Source organism: Notothenia rossii (assembly GCF_949606895.1).
Source record: "Notothenia rossii genome assembly, chromosome: 6".
NCBI lineage: Eukaryota > Metazoa > Chordata > Actinopteri > Perciformes > Nototheniidae > Notothenia > Notothenia rossii.
Genome location: NC_136909.1, coordinates 80,123,891 through 80,148,242, shown reverse-complemented (window position 1 = coordinate 80,148,242; position 24,352 = coordinate 80,123,891). Strand labels below are relative to the sequence as shown.

General features: G+C 40.1%; 1 protein-coding gene across 1 annotated transcript in view; it reads left to right on the top strand.

Moving 5' to 3' along the window:
* arid5b (AT-rich interaction domain 5B) overlaps positions 1-24,352 on the top strand; it is a 79,421-nt gene that overhangs the window by 14,911 nt on the left and 40,158 nt on the right. The window contains 1 exon segment of the mRNA XM_079690385.1: positions 22,458-22,688. Within this exon segment, the coding sequence (XP_079546511.1) occupies positions 22,458-22,688 (231 nt within the window).

Genomic DNA, 24,352 nt, shown 5'->3' with positions numbered 1-24,352 from the left:
TTGTCTTCACTAGAGTAATTCATCAGTGTGTAGTTGGAAATCCTCCCGATATAATGAGCTGAGAATCACACTATTATACGCAGCATAGAGGTAATGGCAGCGTGTTTTGCAAACGCATTACCAACCCACAGTTTAACAGCTCTCTTTTTCTCCGGGTGCAACAACAACAAAGACAGCAAAAAAAAATCACATAATTCAGCTGGTACTGTCTCTAAATAATTGAGCCACATCAAACGGGCACCTCTGACACCGGCTTATCCATCAGATCAGATCATAATTGGCTGTGTATCTCAGGAGCTTTGAGGATCATTGCTGTTTGTGTTTAAATGGCTGTCTGGCATATTCATCATGTACACGGTGCCATTAGGAGTCAGAGACTGTTTGATTCTTACGCTGGGTCTCACGGCAGCATTACCTATGAATCAGGCCCAACATAAAGCTGGATGTCTCGGTGGATGAGTCATCGGATTCAAATAGGAAACTCTGGCATTTGACTCTAATAATCAGAAAGAACATAATGTTCCCTTTGAAGCCGTTTCCCTGTTATTTGCCTCTCACACACATGGCTGTGATGTCATGTCTAATGCTGATTATAATTGGATAATATAGCTTAGCAAACATGCTAAAAATACCATCATGTCTTGTCAGGTTGTAAGAATTCATCCTGGTGAGCCAGAAATGTAGCTTTATAATCCCCTATTAATGTATTTATAATAATCATTGAATGCTTGAAGCCTTTTGTGGAAGTGAAACTGCTTTAGCCGTAACAAAATGATCCTTTTTTCTCAGAAGAAAATTGTGATTTATTGAAGAGTCTTGTGCAGTTTTTCTGCTCGGGGTCTTCCAGGAAGAGAGGCTCTTGTGTCTGTGCGATGCTGTAACGCCCTTGATTACTCGATATTGCTCGAATCTCATACGCAAAAAGGACAAGGGGATCAATAATGGATGCTTTGTTGTTATTCCAGTAATCAATACAGTTTGATTTTGCTTGTGTGTGTGGGGGTGATTGCTTGCTTTCATAAATAAAAGTGTCAGCCTGCTTCTTAAATGATATTATGTTCCATATCATGGATTTCTATAAATGTGCTGCATCGTCAACATTTTATAGATTTATCTGTTGTCTGTGTAATAACCTAACGATGACGCTATTGTTAGTGTGTGTGTGTGTGTGTGTGTGTGTGTGTGTGTGTGTGTGTGTGTGTGTGTGTGTGTGTGTGTGTGTGTGTGTGTGTGTGTGTGTGTGTGTGTGTGTGTGTGTGTGTGTGTGTGTGTGTGTGTGTGTGTGTGTGTGTGTGTGTGTGTGTGTGTGTGTGTGTGTGTGTGTGTGTGTGTGTGTGTGTGTGTGTGTGTGTGTGTGTGTGTGTGTGTGTGTGTGTGTGTGTGTGTGTGTGTCTAGCTAATGAGAAGCACTGCCGTTAATGACTCCATCAGGCTGTTTCTAAATGCACTTGTCACTCCGATGGGACACTCAGCCAGAGAATCTGCCCACTCAGCAGAACGAGCTCAGACTCTGGCAGGGCACCAGAGACACACACACACACACACACACACACACACACACACACACACACACACACACACACACACACACACACACACACACACACACACACACACACACACACACACACACACACACACACACACACACACACAAACACGCACATGCACATGCAGACACACACACACGCACACACTCGCACATGCTACACCCAGACAATCAGTGGGGTGCTTTCACTTATGCATTTGTTTGTTTGTTCACGTCTTTGGCGTGTGGCCTTTGTTGATAGTCCAACAATATGAGCGGAACAGAGACTTGGAAAGGAGTGAGAGAGATCACTTATTCATCAAGGCAAATGCACGTTACCCTGAGCAAGGGTTTGCATAGAAATATGAAATATGCCACTGCAATGCTGCGTACTACCAGAATGAAATATTCATGCCACAGCTGCAGCAGATCAGATATAAAAGCACCCTAAAGCCTAGCTGAATGACTAATTCTGTGTAATATTGGCTCATTGACAACATTACTTTTTTATGATGCAGCTATATATGCTCCACTTTTTTGGAGGGGATTTTTATTCATAAATAGAATAAAGTAGCTGCTCGTTGTTTTACTTGAATGAGGTATTACTGATTGTTATTCTCTGGCTGATCTGCGCCTATGTCAGAGGAATTGTTCCCCATAACAGGATACTGCAGCGATACCACAAGCTGCACAGAAAAACCATTGTGAGCTAAAGAGCAATAAAGTGTGCCATTGTTATTGTGGGAAACAGCTCTTTTTTTTCTTCCAAGAGCGTATCCTAACTTTTCCTGGCACGCTGCCAATGTGAATTAAGTGCACTGTTATGTATTTGTGTCTCACAGGCAACATATGAAAAATACTACCAGACAAGTGGGTCTGAAATGGCAGAATGATAATTATATTGTTTTTGATCTTTTATGTATGGTCTAATAAGTGAACAAAGCTCTGTACTGTCCTCATAGATGCAGAAAGAGTGAAACCAAAGATGCCCGCACAAAGTGAAGTAATTAATTAGAGAAACAAGTGACCTTTGCTGCTGTCCTGCAGCTTCGACAGCTGTGGCTCTAAAACCTGTGAGGCAGAGAGATGATTGCTATCATAATTCAAATTCCAGCTCACGCCAGACTTTGAAATGCAGTGTTTTGTGAGACGGCCTCGTGAATGAAGCAATGTTCCCTTTTAAAACTGATTTTCTTTTTAAAGAAACAAAGAATCAATCTGTCCTCTAGAAGAAAGACCACTTTCATGTCTGTGCTGCAAGCATGATGCTGCTAGTTAGCTTAGCTTAGTTTAGAGTCCGGAAGCAAGCTATCTGGGCTTTGTACTACTATCAAATTAAAAGCTCACAAATTAACATGTTATATCCTGTTTGTTTAATCCCTGCAAAAATGTGGTGGATTATTTCCTGGCTGAGCTGAGTCACTTCTCCCTCTTGTTATCACTGTGCTGCTGCCACGGAGCGACGCTAGCTGTCTGTTTACAGTCTTCATCCTTTAAAATATGGAATTTCTCCTTTTTTAAGAATAGTTTTTTCAAGGAACCACAGTAGCTTAGAATAAAATATAAGTCACTCTTCTTGTGACCTGCTCTTTTAATCGCACACTGAAGCTTCCTACGTGCAGTATTTCAGGCCCAGAGGACTCTAATAACATATTTCTACGAGTGCATGAGAGTGGTGTATTGTATTTTGCAGTCATTACATAATCCTTAATGTGATTCACTTAATCAGGTAATGCAAACTGTCCGCTCAGTTTATCTTGGGTTTGAGTGAGCTTCTTTTTACTGTTCAATCCACCAGGGATGGCTTGCCAGGGAAGTTTACATTCTGCCCCTCAATCTCTCCCCAGAGAACTGGCCTGATTCTTTTTTTTTTCTTTTCACTGCTACCCGATGAAATTGGTTTCTAGTCGTATACTACGAGGAGGGGCGTTGTAGAGCTGTATCTGCTGATACACTTTGTTGGCTTTTACGTCGGGAGAAACCGTAGAAGGAAAATTATAAAAAATAAAAAGATTGCTCTTGCTAAAAAAACAGCTCTTGTCTTTCTTCAACTCAAGCCTTCACAGTGAGCAGATTTGTGAGGATGTCGAGGACTATACAAGGTCGAAGCTTGTGACTCCTGCATTCAAGACACATAGATGGTGTTCCTGACTCCTGCCCTCACCTGTACTATCATCAGTGGCCTCTTCCTCCCTCAGCGCTGCGAGGATCACTGCGGTCTGAGAAAACATCCCTACAAAAAATATATATATCTGTACACAGTGCGCTAGAAAAGCAGCCAGACCTCCACTTGACTTTTAACATGATATTTTCACAGCAGCACCTTTTGAAAATATTTCTCTAAATTCACCAAACAAATGTATTAATTGAATCACAAATTTAAGTCAAGGGCGCAATATTTATAAGATATTGGAAGCAATGTGAGCTAGACATATTCAGTTAGTGATGGTAATGAAGGTCAGTTTTTATTTTTATTATGGAGGGAAAGGCATCTCTTTGCCGAATGAAAAGCTGCAAATGGTTTGCTTTTAATTGCATTTCCATTTAATATATCCATCAAATGCACTTGCTTTGAAAGGCATTTCCCTCCTGCCATCTACATTTACTCGCCTTTAGTCTTCATGTTGCATAGTTTAGGTAAAGTACTTTAAATTCTTTTGTCCAACGATAATTATATTCCTTTGCCCTCAAATACATCCGGAGCAGTCTGAGTTGCTGCATCTTGCTCAAGGACGCCAACCCTTCGATAAATGGCTGACCTTCTCGACCAACTGAGCTGCAAAATTGCATTATAAGCTATTCACATAGTACTTACTTATTATATGCACCCACATAGTTGTATGATTTTACTTTGTATAGTACAAGTAGTGGTTTTGTACAGTTGCGTATAACATTTTTTCATTTTTATTTCACTGTCATTGATTTCAAGAGCCAGCTTAGAGCAGTTTCTTAAAGAGGCCCTATTATGCTTCTGGGGCCTTTCCCTTTCCTGTGGTCTGTTACTTCCGTTACATATTGACATCACTACCTTACACTTGCTCTTCTATTGGCTAGCGCTCCAACATATTGTACGTGATGCTAAGAGGCGGGACATCTCTAAGCGGTTGTCCAATCACAACAGAGCCGGTCAGCTAACCAATCAGAGCAGACTTGGCCCTCGTGTTGAACATTAAAGAGGCACACATATGAAACTGAAAATGCGCAGAATAGGGCCCCTTTAAATTCTTGGTGCATTGCGATGTCGGACAAAACAACAACACCAACACACTGAAAAATAAGCCTTTAAGAAGGTCTTAACACTTTAATTGTGTTGATTTAACAGCATGAACACAGTCAGAGAAGTCTAGACATACGGTGATGTCTGGAATTGAGACACTTAATACTTTACTATATATATCTGCTTTATATGATCAGAGGTAAATAAATGATTGAGCTGGAAGGAGCCGGCCGGCGAGGCACTAAGCGATATCGCCGCATTTCAAGATTCTTTACAGCCTCGCCTGCTGGTGGATTGAACCGCTGTATTTCCCTCTGATGCAACGTCTGATCTGTATGCCAGACTTGGCACATATACCCGAGTTGATATCCCGACAATATTTCAGTCAGAACATTTCAATTTGATGTAGAGGGTAGATTCTGTCCCTTTTCACAGACTGTTCAGAGCGTCTCTGAATGTTTATAAGGGCAGGAGCTGGTGATAAGGAAACAGACGGATGCCGTCTTCTCATGGTTGATTTGTCTTGGTGACAATACAGAACAATATTTGGGATTTTGAGTCACTATCACACATGAAAATGTTTTATGTTTCGACTGCAACGTGGGCTGGAGTAAAGAGGTTTCTTGGAAGAGATAAAGAGAAAGTGTCGTGGCGTTACAAGAGTAATGGTATGTTGTGACTCCGACTTAGAAAGAATGCTTTTGTAAAACATGCCACACTGTACTCCTCCACTCAGAATAGGTGGCAGATTGTATCGTTTGCACGTGTTTCCTTTCCGCCCCTCAGACATATTTTCTTCCCCTTCTGCTTTTTTAAGCAGAACTAATTTCAAAAACTGTCCAAAATTCCCCTTTTGAAGTAATTTAATGGAGTGTTCATATTGATTATGTTCCTATCTCACCTCCCTCCCCCTCTTTCCTTTCTTCCCTGGTATTTTTTCTTCTTCCTCCTGGTAGTGTTAGGAGGTTTTATGGCAGTATCTTCTTCATTATGCTCAGACCTGTAGGAGAGAGAATCACAAGCTGTTTTTCCTCGCTGATGTGCTCATATCATTAATTCACTTCTGACTGGCCGGAAGCCAGAGAATTCTAAATCTGTAAGCAGTAAATTGTGTGCCGGGGTGGAAAAATCTATTAGATGTTTGAGCATGCCTCGAATTTGAATGGGAGAAAGAGAGAGAAAGACGCCCTGTGAGAGACGGAGAGAGAGAGAGAGAGAGAGACCACCATACACCCGAGACATATCCTGTTATGGTTCGCAACATAATCACATTCAGCTTCTTTGGATGGCTATATTCATTAATAATTTGTGTTATTTTATTTCTAGAATGTCACATAATGTGTTTTCTGACTTTCGCGAGGGAGGGGAGCTGAAGGCTGGTTGATGGTTAAACAATGAGAACGGCCTCAGAGGAAATGAAGAGCTCCGTCTCTCCATTAGCCAGGTCTGAAACAACAGTTGTGTCTCTCTTCTCTCCATTAGTCAGGTCTGGAACAACAGAGATGCTATTGATGTTACTTCTGCCATCCCCTCTTAAAAAAACCAGAATAAAGCGATTCATAATACATTATCTCGCCTGCTCCTAAGCCACATTTCCTTCTAGATTTATTTGTATTTCGATTTTTTTTAATGAAAAGGTTTAAAATCCCGTAAATCAGGAAGTTTTATTGTGTGTTGCTTTCCTCAAAACAAATTGCCTGACTGTTCCAGTTACACTCTGACTCATAAGTGTTACCCCGCCAGCAACCTTGTCCTGGGAAGATTTCTAAACTCTGCTTTTTCAAAAATGCTGCTTATTTCAAGTATAACTGCGACAGTATTATATCAGTGCAGAACTGCCTATGTCTCCTTGATATGTTGTGTTGACATTCTTCCTTCAGTTAGAAAGATATGTATGAACCCGTGCTGCTCTACACATCACAGATTTTACAATTAATAACTCTGCATATTTCATGAGGGTGCCAGTCCGTCTGCTTTATGAATGCATACAACTATCCGCTTGTGTATGCCTTGTTGTGCGTAAATCAACATTAAAGGAACCTTATTATGGTTATTTTCTGGTTCGTATTTCTATTTTGTGACATGTCTCCATGCTTTAAAGTTCAAAAAGGTCACTATTTTTCTCATACTGTCTGTGCTGCAGCACCTCTTTTCACCCTCTGTCTGAAACCAGAGCCCAGTCTGCTCTGATTGGTCAGCTGGCCGGGTTCTGTTGTACTTGGTCAACCTCTTAAAGTTGTCCTACCCCTTAGCCTATCACGTCAAATGTGTTGGAGCGCTAGCCAATAGAAGTGGTTCGATAATGATGTCACTATGTTACGGATGTAAAAAAAGGAATACAATCTGTGCGTTTCAGGCAGGGGGAAATTCCCTCTGGAAGGAACTTTGGAATTGTAGCCTTCGCAGATCATTAACATGCAGTAAATCAATATAACTACAGGGAAGGGAAACCCCCTTTTAAGGAAACACACAAAGGGAATGAATTGAATGTGGAAATGAGTATGATGTGTTGGAATTAAACAAAAACAATGTCTCTACTAAAGTGCAGATTTTGGAGGTGCACTTATTTCATTTCAAACCTTCATTTATGCAGGTGAATCCCATTGAGATCTTTTATCTCTTTTTCAAGGGTGACCTGCTGCAAGTAGGTTCCACATGAATACATATAAACATAACAGAAAAACAAAAAGGACATCATACGGCATATTTACAGCGACTACAGTTTACATAGCTAGTAACATTTACAGGTTCCAACAGTTTCCGATTGGATAGCATCTATCCTTGCTTTAAAAACATTTAGTGGGACCAAATTGCTCAGTTTCCATTCCTTTTGCAGACGGTTCCAAGACAGAGGAGCTGCACATCTAAAAGCTATCTTCCCTAAGACAGTCCTAGCAGTTGGCACATTTAATAAAACCACAGCATTCGATCTCAGGCAGTAGCCACTTACAATTCGCCGTGAGATCAGGGAGCAGATACTTATGTATTTGTATTTTATGCTACTGGATTCTTCTTCTCTACTGCTTCTATTTATGAATTATAGTTGCTATTTACTTTACAGATATAGATTTAATTGACCAATCTGTAACTAAAAAGATACAGTTTAATGCATTCTTGCAGAATAAATTACCCAGCAGTGTATAAAAGGTTACAATTAGCTCCACTTCAACCACCTACAACAGTACAATGCTGCTCATTCTCTCATGTGGTATTAACCATAATCCATTAATGTATTCGAAGTATGCCATTGATTACTGAGTAGGCGTTTTGGTACTTCTAATTGTAAGTACACCTTTCTAATAATGCCTTTGTGCTTTTACTTAAGTGACACTTTCGCTTATATAAATGATCTGAATGCTTCTCTCTTCACTGAATTTGAACAGCATGAGTTTAAGTGTTTCTGACAAAGGAACTATGGATCAGATTATTTCACTACCTTGAACAACTGGAGACTGTATATATATTTCATATATTTGATCCGGATGACAAAAGAGTTACATTTTCTGTTGTTTTTATTGTGAGTTTCCAATTTAATACAAGTGTAAAAGATCCATTTCTACCTCTGAGAACTTGAGTCACAGCTCTGTCTCTTTCAGTTCTTTGGCTACGTGATTTAATAAGCTCGAGCTGTGCACATTGGTAATAATAACTTGAATTCCACTGCGTGTGAGGGTGTGTGAACAAATGCGCTCTCACATTAAATACCCATTTAACTCTTAGAATTACCGTGTTGGAAAAACACTTTCAGTATACCTGTGTGAAGGTAAAAAGAAAAAAATCACAGTGCTGATTGCAGATCAGCTTTCTCAACATCCACTTAATATCCGTCATAATCTGTAAATATTGATGCAAGAGGGTCACATAGCCAAGCTGCAGGGAATATTCTGTACTGCTCAGTGTGGAGGATAGACTTCTAGCCCTGTAGGAATAACATAGGGTTCATTTCACAGCACAGAGGTAATGCATTTTTCCAGCATTGAAAGGTAATTGCAATGGGGGCTTTGATAGATTCCAGACCTTTGGTGTGTGTGTGTGGGGGGGTGTGTGTGTTAGTGTACGCTCACACATACTTGCTCGAGTACATAACTACTCTTAATGCTTTTATTAAGCCAAAGGAACACAAATGACGTCATTTGTGTTTGTATATTTCATTGCAGATGGTGTAATATATTTTGGTTTCTTTGATATACTGACTGCCAGAAGAGTTGGAAGGAGAGCCTTGGCCACAAACAATAGATCATTGTTGCCTCTCAGTCCTCTTTCTCAACCTGTCAGTCCATTTCCTTGTTATGTACTGGCCTGAGGAGCACTTGGCAAAATGAGAAGCATTCAGCCAGTTTTTTCCTCCTCTCAGACATAACTCAGGGAAAACTGTTGTTTCATTCGATGCGTCAGAGCGCGATATCTAAAGTTAACAAAGGCCGAGTCACCTAATCACTATGTTGCAATGTAGAAGGGGCAACCTTTATTAAAGGTGCGAAACAATAGAGGAGTAAACGGAGACAAAGCTGGATACATATACAGTAAACTAACCTGATGTTTCAGTTTTTATTCAGAACAAATTTAACCCAGGTGCTCTTTTTTAATTTTTTTTTTTTATAGCCTCATCACTGACTGGCACATTTTAAGACAACAGAAGCCTTTGCCAAAAAATACCTGTACTTGATGTTGTCATTACATGTCTCCTCTCACTCTGTTATTATACAGTATACAAAATACATACCAGTCCATGGATGGTTTCACAAAGTAATCAAAACTAAAATATTTTCCACTGTCATTTTCACCTCATATTGGTATTTATTGCAATATTACAGAGAGAAATAATGGATCACTAAGTGTCCAGTAAACATAAACTTGTTATCGGAGCGTGGAGATATTCTCCATTGAAGTTTCTTATCTTTCCTGTGCAATGTGAGACACGCAGCTCCAAACACTGTCTGCATACACTGATTACAGCTCTGTTGGTGAAGCGGAGGTTTTCCACATCAGAGGTCGTGTTCTTTAATCTGGAATGAATAAGTTTAAAGCCGAGTTGCTTGTTTAGCCAGATTTTGTGTGTGTGTGTGTGTGTGTGTGTGTGTGTGTGTGTGTGTGTGTGTGTGTGTGTGTGTGTGTGTGTGTGTGTGTGTGTGTGTGTGTGTGTGTGTGTGTGTGTGTGTGTGTGTGTGTGTGTGTGTGTGTGTGTGTGTGTGTGTGTGTGTGTGTGTGTGTGTGTGTGTGTGTGTGTGTGTGTGTGTGTGTGTGTGTGTGTGTGTGTTACATGAATAACACAGCAGTCTTGTGAAAACAGTTTGTACAGGATTACACTGGAGAACTTCAAACGGAGATCCTTAAGGGTTGTGGAGAGAAAACCATTGTTAGTGGTCGTTGTTCTCTCTTTTGTGGCGCTGTTAGAATGTGTAATCAAAACTAAGTGAGCAGAGGAAATCATACAGTTAGCATTTTTGAGGGATTTGTAACTCCAGTACGTTTTATGTCAATGACAGCACGTAAAAGAGAAATCGGAACAGATGGCGCTGGTTTTTAATGACATATTACTATCGGTAAAGTCTCAGCCACAGACTAAAACGTCTCCCTTTGGGGGATCGCACCGCTCTAGCTGTTATCATCCGCCGCTAATGTCACTCTTTTCTCCGCCACATTGTCAGGTCCTCAAGCTAAATAAATGCAATGTAAATTGAGTATTGTGCTGGATGTAATTATTGAAAAGGGTTCCAGTTGGCTTCACTCCGCGGGCTGTTTATTTAAAGCCTTCCTCCTCCGTACAGATCTGATGATAGAGAGAGAGGGAGAAAGAGAGGTTCTTATATAATGACAGGAATTCATAATGGAGCCATGCTGAATGACAACCCCCCCCAAACATCGCCAACAAACACCCCCCCCTCTTCTATTTCTCATTACGGTATTACCATTGGGAAACACGCCTAACCTCTTGTATTATTCCCCCCCCCCTTCAGGTTCATTCTTTTACAGAAAAACATATTTAATCATGTTGCCTTTTGCACAGTACACACCCTAAGAAATAAATCTGAGTCGATAATGAGCGGCCCTTCTTTTGAGGAAACACACACGGCAACTTTGATCTAGAATGGCATGTAATTCCTCTCCTGACCCAATTCCCAATCTCCTGATAAGATATGTTTCTTTCCTTTCCCTCCTTTCCTCCAACCTTCCTGCAGAACTCTCTCAAATGGAAACTTGCTTTGCCATTAAAGATGCATTTAAAGCCAAACATGTCATCCTGCAGGAGGAGGGTATGTGTGGTTTTGGAAATGCTGTCTCCTACAGGCTGAGCTGAAGAAACTCTCTGTGTTGCCCCCTTTTTCTCTCCGCCGGTGACAACCTCTGAGATCTCTGATCACAGCTGCTCAATTGAGTTTGTGTCGGACAGAGCTGCGTGACCAATGAGAGTGGCCGTCATAGCGGATAGAGTATCATCACCTGGGTGTAAAGGCTTTAAAGCTTGTTTGATGAGAGGAAAGAGACACGGAGAGGGGCTTCTCTTTGTTTGTGAAGTCCGAAAGCCAGCTGCATCTTTGCAACCAAAGATAGTTGATTACATTTGCTCCCTGTGGTATTTGCACATTTCTGGTTCTTGCAGTGCAGCTTGTTTTTACTCTCAGAATTGACTGCGCCATAAGTGGATTGACCCCCCCAAACCCAGCAGTAGTCTTTCATTAGTCAGGATGCAGCCGGGGACCAGACAGCAAACAGTGTTTAGGGCCAATCCATCACTACACAAAAGGGGATCAACACGGCACTAACTTGTCTCCCTCGTCTTACGGGCCTCTAACCTCGTAATAATCACATTTACAACTCCTCATGATTTCAGAGAGAAGCCCTTTGGAGCTTTTCTGATTTTTTTTTTTTTTTAAACCAGGGACCCTGTTGTTTTCTGATAGTCAAAAGAACCAATTTAGGTTTTTGACAAGGAGCCGCTCTGAATAATTCCTTCATGTATTACAGAACCTATTAAATGCAAACTTTTCAATCTGGCAATCAATAAAGCAGGCAGCTTTCCCTGGCCGCGTGCCAGACACATTAGGGCTGCGAGCGATGGTTGCTAGGGAGCTGAGCCTGCTCAGGGGAAAGAATGTTTAATGTAATAGAATCACATAAATCAAACGGAGGAAAAGTGCTCGTGTTGTCTCTTCCTCTTCTCTTCCTCTTCTTATTCTCTCCTCTTCCTCTTCTCTCCTCTTTTTCTCTCTTCATCTTCTAGATTCAAAGTTTTCATTGTCATATGCACAGTAGCTACGGTGTAGTTATGGCAATGAAAAACTAAATTCCAAGGCATTCAACCCAAATATATACAAGACATAAAACAATAAAAATAAATAGAGCGATTGAATGTTGCAAGTGAGCAATGTGCTGGTAAATGTGTTCGCAGTAAACTATGTACATATTCATATTTCCTTTCTCCCTGTTTAACTGAAAACATTTAAATGGGTGTTTTTTCAAATGTGGTACGGCCATTTTTTTTTCTCTTTCCCCCCCTTCTGTCAACCGCAAAAACATCTGGGATGGAATCAAGCTGAGGGAAGTAAAATATTTTGTGTGTGTGTGTGTGTGTGTGTGTGTGTGTGTGTGTGTGTGTGTGTGTGTGTGTGTGTGTGTGTGTGTGTGTGTGTGTGTGTGTGTGTGTGTGTGTGTGTGTGTGTGTGTGTGTGTGTGTGTGTGTGTGTGTGTGTGTGTGTGTGTGTGTGTTATGAGCTTGTTTTTCTACACACACTGTAGCTGTGTGTCCCCACTCCCTGCGACGCACACTTGAATAAATTGAGGTGAAAATTATATAAATGTTTCTTTTTTTCCCTTCTTTGTCACAGGCCAATGCCCCACCCTGCCGAAGTGAATGAGGCACTTTAACGCTTTACTATAATTAAGAACAGGAGCCAGCATGCATGGAGATCTCTCGTTCTCTCTCTTTCTATGTATTACTCTCAGTGAGTGTTTCTCTGCCCTCTGTACGGTTTCAATAGAACATTTCCTCTGGGTGTTAGTGCCCTTTTGCAGGGAATATGATTATCTTAGAAAAATGAGCACACAGACATGTGAATGTAGAAGCCAGATCTTTCTTGAAGACGTACTCCACCCATTGTATCTGATAACTGAGACTCTTGTTAATATCCAATATAGAAAATGAACACGTCACTGAGCGAAGCAGATGCTATCCTTGAATTCATGACAATTGATTTACCTTCAGAGAAACTTCTTAAGCCAGTCCTGCAGCACAAACCACTTCACTCATTTCACTTTGGTCACAATTCTGCCACGACATTGACATCCTCGTGGATTCATCTTCTTATTATAGACACAAGCATTTCCAAACATTTGGTCTACCTATGCTTGTATTATCTCTTCGATTTACACACGGCATCTATTGCATGTCTGTCTGTCGTGGGAGAGGGATCCCTCCTCTGATGCTCTCCCTGAGGTTTCTCCCATGTTCCCCTTTAAACTGTGGGTTTTTCTCTGGAAGTGTTTCCTTGTACGATGTGAGGGTCTAAGGACAGAGGGTCTAAGGACAGAGGGTGTCGTATTTTCATACTGATATTCTCTACAAACTGTGAAGTCCACTGAGACAAATGTAACATTTGTGATATTGGGCTATATAAATAAACATTGATTGATTGATTGATTGATTGATTGGTTGATTGACAACATGACTATATTTAATGTCCCATTCTTTCGCTCCTTGTTTGTCACTTAAACAGATACTTTCTAAATAAAATAAACACCAGACTCAAGACAGCCAAGATTTTTAGAGTTGTGTGTTAAAATGTATTCATATTTGGTATATACTGAGTTTAGAAATAGAAATAAGTGGATGACGGTGCTTTCCAGATTACATGGAGAGTTTATACTTTATGCACTCTGGCTGCTTATTATTGAAATCTATTATAACTGTTCACATTACATTTTAGCTGAGGCTTTTATCCAAAGCAACTTACAATGACCAATTACAGGGACATTCTCCCTAGAGTAACTAAGGGCTAAGTGCCACTAGTGGTGGTGTTCCAGGCAGGATTTGAACTCACAACCTTCGATCTTCAGCCCACCTCACTATCCATTAGACCACCACACATCCTGCAGCATGTGGAGTCTTGTTTCTGCATCGACCCTTTGGTTCTGTTCTAGTCTCCACCTAATTCTGAGGAAAATATCTTGCTCTTCAGCTTCTAAATGTTCTATTATGTTACCCGGATAGTTGCTAGCTTTGTCTGTGTGCCATTTGGTGCTGAACGTGTCGTGTATATTGCATTGTTCTACTCAAAATGACACTAAATGGAGCTCAAAGTGATCCAAAATCGCGCGGTTGTGGCCGCTTAATCCAAAACAGCTGATGGGTCGGTTGATAATCCACAGCTAATGTAAGAAAACATTGATTACTGCGTCTTGGTTAACAATTGCATTAATTCTATTGATTTGCCATGCCATGATATATCGATATAGGTCAAATGCTTATTAATACGATTTAATTGATCCCAAGGGGAAATCATTATATTATGGTGATATTGACCTCAGCTATGTTGCTCCTTTGATCCTTAAAATACATATTAGTTGGATTATCCCTTTGAATGGCTGCGTGTGTGTGTGTGTGTGTGTGTGTGTGTGTGTGTGTGTGTGTGTGTGTGTGTGTGTGTGTGTGTGTGTGTGTGTGTGTGTGTGTGTGTGTGTGTGTGTGTGTGTGTGTGTGTGTGTGTGTGTGTGTGTGTGTGTGTGTGTGTGTGTGTGTGAGCACAGCCTGCAGCTGGTATGATGAGCAGGATAAAGGCGAGTCTGTGACTGATGTGTTGTGTGATGCGGACGGCCCCGTTAAGCTATTTAAAAACAACATGTTATCCAACGCAGATCTAGTAAAAAAACATTTCAATATTTCAATTCTTCTCCCTCTGAGCAAAACAAAGTGAGTGTAATTGACACATCGTGTGATCACTCGGCTTTGTTTAACTCCAGCGATATATTTATGCCGCATCCTCCGCATGATTAATGGGATTGTGTTTACAGCACGGACTAGCTTGCAGTTAGGGAAATGTTCTAGCACATTTTGTGTTATCCAAGATACAGTAGTCATTCACAGATTGGACAAGCGATGAATCACTTCAATTCATTTATTTCTCTCTTTGTATGAAACACAAGTTTGTTGCTTGTTAAAATCTGACGCCCTCGCTACGCATCATTTTCATTCGGTGTCGTCGACAGATGCTGTTCCCTCTTTATTTGGTCAGGTTTCAATAACATGAACTCATAGCCAGATCGGGCGCCTGCTGCTGCCTATAAGGCCCAGTCTCAGTGTCATGTCCCCTCAGTGACAAGTGCGAGAGGGAGAGGGCGGATGAATCAGAGATGTGTTATATATTATGAGAAGAGGCTACATGGAAACAGCCTCTCAGATCAATACAGAGCCTGCAGGATGGACGGAGAATACCAAACAAGAACCGTGTCCTCTCACTTTATCCCTCGTTTGTTCTCCTCCAATGTATGTTTTTTTAAAGCCTTTACATTTACTTAACCTATCAAATATGAAAGTGACATTATTGGCGCTGGTTTAAGTGCCTTGCCCTTTCTCGCCAAGTCCACAAAAGCAGCAGGAGGCTCCAGTCAATTCTTTGGCCGAGCAGACAATGTGGAAATGTTGACAACAGCAAATTTGAGGCGAGTGAGTGATTTAAGAAGTACAGCGGGTGATAGCGAGCATGAGAGTTATGGTTTTCAGCTATTTTCCTGCCAGTCTGCGACAAGAGAAATGAGCATACTTGCCTGAGAGAACTTGTCAGAGCTTGTGGGCAGTGTGAATATTTCTAAGCTTGGTTGAATGTAAATGACACGGTTTACATGAGTCACATTTTGTTTTTAATTAGCCGGCACGGATCTGCTTTAAACTGTCAGCAGCCCCTCGTATCACAACTAGTTCTGATCTCAACTTGTAAAAGCCGCTTGCAGAAAGTCTCCAATAAAAGAAATGGAGAATCTCAGAGATACAGCAGAAGATAGCCCCTTTTTATTTTGGGTTTGAAATGTAATGATGTTTCATCTAACATTTCAATATTCATCCAGCGGAGCAGCTGCTTCAACACAGCTAATGAGTTTTGTGTCGTATGCGGCATTTCTGAGATTTAGATTATGACGAGTCGTTTATCATGCTAGTTATGGAAGAGATCAGACATTTCTCCTTTGGTGTAATTACTCCAAATGTATTTAATTCCTTCTGATATAACACAGTGCCAGAGCTTTAACTTTCATATTGCAGGCTTCCCTCTTCTCTTTGTACGAAGAGCTTTTCCGCAGTCGGCTCACTGGAATATCAAATCTATCTTTGGTTGTTAAATATAATTTTGTCATATTTATGAACCATATATTGTACACGTATATTACAGCATGTTACTTTTACTACGTTGGAGTAAATTGAGACCTGTATTTTACTGTGCAGAGTGTCTCATGACAGCTGCTGAGGCTATAATGACTTTACCAGCCTGCCGCAGTCATGTTGATACTCTGGAGTTGTGCAATATTTTGGGAGTTTTCCAAAGGACTGTGTTGTTATTTTTGCATGTTGTAACACATTAACTCTGAATGCCCTGGTCTTGACAACTACAAAAAGACACACTCGCAAGTTCTTGTTAATACTTATAAATGATCTTATAATTGCTTCAGTCAGAGCTATTCTGGTGGTTATTTTGACAATTAACTGAAGAATCGTTTGTGTTAAGGAAGTGTAAAATGCTCTTTACAATTTTGTCCCAATTTAATTTCCTGTTTTGCCTAACCAAAATGCAACGATAGTTTTAATTGAAAGCAAGCAAAGCTCTTTTTTTTCAATCAATTAGTTTTTTCAGCATTTGCTTTATTTCATGCCAGCGCAGCAAGAAAATCAACTTGAAACAAAAAAAATCTTATTGCGAGTTATTTGTCTGATTGGAAATGAAATAACATGTTCTAGGGAATATCAGAGTCCAGGATGTCTGAGAAAGAGCAGTCGGTTGCTGAAAGCATCTGGTTTATGAGTAATTTTAAAGGAAGACAGACAGGAAGCAGAGCCAGATGTTACCAAAGAAAAGCTGCTTTCAGTTCATCGTGTTTTGCATTAGAAAGTTCTCTCATCAATTGTTCTTTTTCTCCTAAGCAAATCAAAGAAGTAATGCCATGTATTCTCTGCGATGTATTACTAAATGTGTTGTTAGCAGCTTGAAAGTTGCTGTACTGTAGAAAACAATGGCTGCCTGAGGACTCAGTCAAATCAGATGTAGCTGTATGGTCTTTGACTTTTTCTGTGCTGTACAGTTAGAAAAACAAAGGCATATAAAAACAAAAGCTCCTCATTTTGTTCTCTGTTAGTGCTTTGCTCTCCATCCCTGTGTATATCGTTTATTAAAGAGGTGCTGGAAGAATAATTGCTGCACCTGAGTGACAGATGTTTGAATGCTTTTGTCTGCAGACAATCAGCAGATATGGCTTTCTTTTTTGTTTCGTTCCCTTTCATTTGTGTGGCGTTTGTCTTATCCCCGGGGCCATGATTCACAACAAAGCATCATCCTGCAAATCCACAACAGTAACATGCTTTATTGATTCTCCGTAGATCCTTAAATGCCACCTTTGGTCAAAACAATTCCTGAAACACTGGTGCGTTCCTAAGAAATAAAGACGGAAAGCGTTTTAAACATCTGTGTTACTGATGGGATTTCAATGGTATTCCACAAATGAGTTTAGCAGACCGTCCTCTTAAAGTAGAAACATCCATTTAATTCATTATTTCTGACCCGTTGCACAAGCAGTTTAATAATTTCTTGTCTATTGCTCTACAGTCATGAAAAGCCTGTTCCTGATAATGCAAGGCTTTCAATGTTACTGCACATTTACATATTACAAAACTGGCTCAGGCATGCTTCTTTAATCTCAGAAATGTTTGTAAGAGAAGCTGTCATTGGAAGACATCCCGGTGACATTTGAGTAATGCACTTTCTACTCGAGTAACCCGGTTGTCCTTGAAGTCTCTACAGCGTGCACAACGTTCTGCTGTTAGTCTCCTATATAAGACCAGACGTATGCTAAGGCCCCTCCTGCTTTTGTTGCTTTTGAATAACTGTCTGTGCATTGATTTTTTAATTACATAACTCCTTGATTGGCAGCGCTCCAATTAACTAAGAGTAATAAAAAGACACACTAACGACATCAACAACAATAACATTTACAAGAATAGGCCAGAACAACAAGACATAACAAACTAATGAAGGTCTTTTAGATGTCTGTTCTCCTTTTGATTTGCGGTTAGTCAGACAATCATTTCTATTTACGGCTCTAAAGTAAGCACCAGTTTACGATGCAGTATATTGGGAGACATCTATCATCGTTTCACAGCGGAAATCCACCTTTATAGCTCTGATTGTTTGTCGTTATGTTGATGCTTTAGTTCTTATATTTATTTGCATCTATTTGTATTTTCTGCTTTGTATTTTACGATCATTGTAATTTACTCTTGGAATTAAATACGCAACAAATCAAGGCAATTTGGTCGAGCACTCATACAACGTTAGGGGACTCAAAACATGGATTTATTTTTTAAACGGGTCAAATCGAAGCTGCAGAAGTGGAAAGATACTTATTTTCAAATCTTATCACAAGTCAAACTCCAAAAACATGGATACTTTCTTCACTCTCTGTGATACACGTGTAATGTGTGCAATCTGCAATATATTGTTTTTTCAGACTTCAAGGCTGCAGAATTCAATTGATTTAGTGGAGTGAAAGTTTGTACAGAGCATTACTGTATATTATTACTCTGGTACTATACACTTTACCAGGTGACTAAATGTTGTATTGTATTGGAAGTTATTGAGTGCTGCTCTGACTGTTTATAATGTCAGCTGTCCTCCAGCCGTTATGCCCCTGACACTATTGTAGTTTATGAGGTCAGGAGCTTTACAGCGTGTTCTGAAAATAATCTGCCACACCGCAGCTGTTTGATCAACACGCTGCACCAGGACTGACTGACTGACTGACTGACTGACTGACTGAGAACATATAACATATCTCCTGAGAGACAAAAACCAGTTTCATAATGTCCTCAGTCTTCTCACAGTGTCTTCCAGCTCTCCAGCACCGCAGGCACAGCCCCGACCAATTAGAAAGCTGACTTAAAGATAAAGACGCCCTTTATTTGGAAAGGTCGGGCTGTGAGAACAAAATGATTTGTTTTAAGTGTACATACACTCAATATACATCACACGCACTAACGCACACACACTGGCATGCATACTTCACACCGCCTCTGTACAGTTATTAATGCCCTGCGGCTCTCGCTCCAAAATTGAATCTAATCAAGTGAAATGCTGTGAGGGTCCTCGGGAGAGAGAGCAGGTCTGACGGTGACTGCTTACAATACAATTCCTGACATTTGGAACAAAGCTTGCTCTACCTCTGAGCTGTAATTGCGAACGACAACTGCCGCAATCCTTGATGAGTGTGTGTGTGTCTGCTGTGTGATATGAACGTGCATGTATGCAGGAATATGTGTGTGCTTATACATCTGTGGGATTTGAGGCAGCAACCTCTGATGAATGGTTTTAATAATTTCTTTTGAAGTGGTCTTCACATTGGAGTACAGTGGAACTAATTACGCTGATTGTCGGGAATGCAGCTGCTGTAAATATGTTATGAATGCTGTCCTTCCTGCCGTGTTCGAGCTGCAGATTCTTCAGCCTCCAGCTTGATAAAATAACACAAAAGACGGAGAAATGTTTTTTTGAATACACACACTAGCTGTTTTGTCTTTAGTGTTGCAAGGTGAAAAGCTTGCTAGTTACTCACCCTTGAAATATTAACTTAGCAGCAGAAATTCCTATGAATGTCATGTCCAAGGGCTTTGTAAAGCAGACAGGACAGTGAATAATTCATGTTGAAATCGTGTTTCAAACTGCCTGACTCTGCTTCATCAACTGTTGAACCGTGCAGTCGGCTTTGTAAGCTAGAAATAATATTAGCACTCTGCTTTCAAACAACAGTCTCCGAGAGAAGTGACTTTACACAGCGTTAACGAACAGTGCACATGCATAGTTTGTCTGTTTTTCAAAATTTGGCTACTTTCCAATCATTGTGCCGCACTGCATGCTGGGGTCATTTTATTAACATATAATCACCATAGTAGGAGATTAGAAACAACACACCCATGGAGCTTTGGACCAGAGACAGCATATGTTATCATAGTATATTTCTGCATTTTAAAGTCACCTCATATTCATTTATCATATTTTACGAGAGCTGACTCAATGTGTAAATGATTGGTTTAGTAAGTCAACAGAAAATCTATAATTGCTCAACCATGTGACTTATTGTGAAAGCAAAAATGCTAAAAACTGATTGCAGTCATTACATGTAACCATTTGCAAGCATCTTTTACTTTTCAAATGGAGACTTTCAGGTCTTAAACGAAACAACAAGACAATTTCTTGTTGTTTTTATATTTTCCAATATTTTAAGGACAAAATTATTTTTCGATACAACAGATAAAATAAGGAAAAATGTGTAATTGATAGTCAAATTAATCAAAATGGCAGACATCCAGTATATAATATAATGTGAAATAATGTTACCCATCATATCAGGTCATAATAGATATGATTAATAAAGTGTCGGGGGATTAAGATATATGCAGACAAAACAAATGAAATGTATTTTAACATGGCGCTCCTGCAACGGAAAAAACACTGGGTCTCGTGTCATATTTAAAAAGCATCTAGCCAGTTATAGTTAATTATATTTCTGTTACTGTGTGTGGGAGATCGTAATTAAACAGACCTCCACACCAACTGTCAGCTTCAGTCACCTGTAGCCTTCACGGCTACTCCTCTCTGTTATTTGTTTATAATTAACATCTATAGATGAACCTGTAGGAGGAAATTGAATAAAGAGGCTTCATTTTTAAATGTCATGTCTGCTGGTTCAGTGTTTGTCTTAGCGGCAAGTATTTCAGAGCACTTCATTTATCTGTCTGCTAGGTTTTTGTAATGTAATTAACAGAGACTATATTTAAATGTAGTCTCGATTTAACTGGGCACTCTCATGGAGATTAAGATCTCTTTTTCAAGCGAGACCGTATAATACCAAACGCGTCTAATACACAAACAGAAACAACACAACTACACAAACAATGAATTCAAACAGTTACAGGAATCATAAAAAAACTTGAGATAATAAAATCTTCAAGGGAATGAAAGACTGTAGTTTGAGGGCAGGTTGCAGTCTATTGCATTTAAAAGGTGCATAGTACCTGAAATCATCTGCCAATATTAGTGCGTACATGAGGAATATCTGAGGTTAATTAAAATGAAAGAAAGGAATAGTTAACCACCGTCGGCTCAAAATGTCTTCATGACCAAAATACCTGCAACACATAAACATCATGCTAACACGCTTAACTATGTTGGTTAATATGGTAAACACTATATCTGCTAAACACAAACATGTTGTGAGTTTGTTAGCTGACTGCTGTACTACAATAGTCTTGTTCTTACATGTAGTCATAATGAAATATCTGTTCGGCATATCTTCCTTTTTCTGGTGTCAGCTCAGTGTGCACTTCCTGTTCACGGTTTTTTTTTTACAGGTAGTTGCGATATACATCAGTCCAATTAACATGCTCTCAGTGGAATATTTATTGCATTCCACCTCAAAAAAACATCACACCCAAAGCGGTTTGTAACGTCTGGATAAGATAAGAGGTTTCACAACTACCTGAGTTTAAAATAAATTAGCTTTGTTCCCTAATATATCATAATTCTAGACGCCATGGATCATAAATGAACTGTCATTTTAAACATTTGAGTTGTTCTTGACATTCCTCCTGTCACTCAAACGCGATGATTTCCATGCATTTCAAACATGCAGCCCAGCAACAGTAACTATGCGTACAGGTGACACCAGGTGTCACTTCACAATAAAAGGGTGTGAAACTTTGATGAACACTATTTAAATTTGCACAAGTGGAGCAAAGTTACTGATTGTGGTGCATTTCCTGAAACTTGATCAATGAGGTGTGAAATCAGGAAGCAGGAGAGATGAGTTTCACTGTTTTTTTAATTTATGGTTTATGTTTCTTTGAGGAACTGTGACCCAAGTCTTTCATTACACTACTCCACTCGCTGTGTACAGTATATGACATTAAACCTGTAAATCTGAAAATCTGAAAATAGGGTTTCCTAACATTTGTTTCTCAGCCTTTTAACACAGATGTATTCCTTCCCAAGACATTTGAAACTGTATGAAAATAAAATATATACTTTGGCATCTCTCAGCTGCACTAAAAAGTTCTGTTTGTTATATTTCTTTATCAGTTGAGATTTATATCTTACTCAGCAAAAGTGACAGTGCAATAAACGTCTCGAATCTCAAACTTTACAGGCAACCTTACAATTTCAAGCCAATAGTAAGAAATAAAAGGACCGTATTCACAGCACACTGGCAGTATATGTGCCAGAATATCATAGTAGCCAGGGGATGATCTATGAGAGGGAATAAAGTAATAAAACCTGAAGAGAAGTATAGTAGAGTGAATATGTCATGTAAAATGAAGTGCTGCCATTCTCCACAAATCTTACATGAGGACTTGAAAAACATTTCCCTGCTCAGATTTCCCTTTTCATTGTTGAAATTTAACTATTTATTTTAGTCTCTGTTGACCTCCTAACTCTGTCTCTCTGTATTTTCTGTGTTTTTCAGGCCAGGAGGAGGATGGGCGGAAGGTTTTGGTCCTCAGTTACCCCCAGTATTGCCGGTTTCGCTCGGTGTTAGTACGTCTCAGAGAGCAGCCGTCCTCTCTGACCATCGACCACACGGTACTGGCGCTGGGCGGCATCGCGGCGCTGGGCGGCAGAACGAGCGTCCTCTACTGCCGGGACACCTTCGAGCACGCCGCCCTGCTGAAGTACGAGAGCATATGTGACGAGTTCGGTGAGTTTTGCTTACAGCTGGCGATTAGATACCTTATCGTATCAGCTCATCTGCAATACCAACAGCCATTACAGTGGCAGTTTATGGCGTCTGAAGTGTTGCACATTGAGCCCGTGAAACATCTAACTACTCCTGTCCTGAGATCACATGCACTCATTCTCCCTGCACCGTTCATCTCACACTTTCAATGATGTCATTTTGGTTACAAGGACCACTTGTTGAAGTCTGCTTTTAGTGGGAAATGGACACTGTTTGCTCTTTCTGGGCCGAGCTATTTGACAACAAGAACTGCACTTGAAACCATTTAAAATTCTAATTTTAATCATGGATGGCAATTGAAATGAAGACCGCCGAAGGTCAGAAGAAAAGAGCTACTCCAACATTTGGGTTCCAAAGCCAGATACAGATGCTGTCCGTTCACAACAAGATGTATCTGTGAAACCACAGAAAGAGCATGTTTACCCTTTACTGCAGACAGTGCTTTTCTATTCAGGTCAAACAGCTCAAAGCAGCTACTAGCATAAAACACCCACATCTCCAACAACCAGTGTGAAGTCAAGCTGCTTTATGGGTAATGTAGGATGCAGCTTTTGACAAGGAAGATTGTGTTACATAAGAAAAGACAATCTGTGGTTACATGTCACTTGTTAGACGCTTGTATCCAAAGAGACTTACATACTCAATACTGTGGGCAATCCCCACAGGAGCAATTTGGGGTGAAGTGTCTTGCCCAGGGACACAACGACATGCTGACTGCAGTGGGGTTTGAACTTGTGATCCCCTGATCCCAAAACCTACGCACAATCCACTGCGCCACACACCTCCACACTAACTTTAAACTTGCAATTGTGAGCCCATTGCTGCTGTCAAATGAGGTGTTTCACTAGAGTAATACAATCATATGTTATGTACTTCATAAAGGAATACCAAATCCTTTAGTTAAAGACAAATATTTAAAAAATGCAAAATTTGGAGATGCATTGTTTTCACTGCTAAACAAACCAAAACCGTTTTGAACACCTCTCACTTGGCTCGGATGAAATGACTATAACATACACAACATAGTGATAAACAGATTTCAGGATTTATATATTTGTATTTTAGTCCTTGCCGTGGGTGTAGATGTTACATTTTCCGTAGCAGTTATTTGGATTTGTGTAGATATCATCAGTTTTTGTTCATGTCAGTCATCCCTTTTATTTGTCATTTTCGTTCAATTCAATACAAGACAATTCATCATCATTGGCTTTCAATATGTTTTCCATTCAGTCTCAGAGGGGTCTTTCTGTTTATGAACACAAGTGACCGCCATTCAAACACACTAACCAGTCACACCTCAGAAAAGCATTCTGTGGCTGTAGTGAGGAATTTGAAGTGCTGGAACATGTCTATTTGCCATTCACCGTGCTTTCCCCGCCGCTTACGAATCCACACATTTTATTAACCCCGAGCTGGGCTTAAACAAAAGCAGTAATATGATTCATCTCCCTTTTTATATTTCCTCTGCTCTCTAGCACAGCGCAGCTCAGCGGGCTCTTGTGCAGCATCAATTTGACATTCACAGTAACGGCTCCTCTGGTCAAAAGCCATTGTTTTTCTTTTCCTGTAAATTTGCCAGTAGGTAATTGCATTTTAAGAGAGCAGCAGAGGTGAGACCAGAAGGG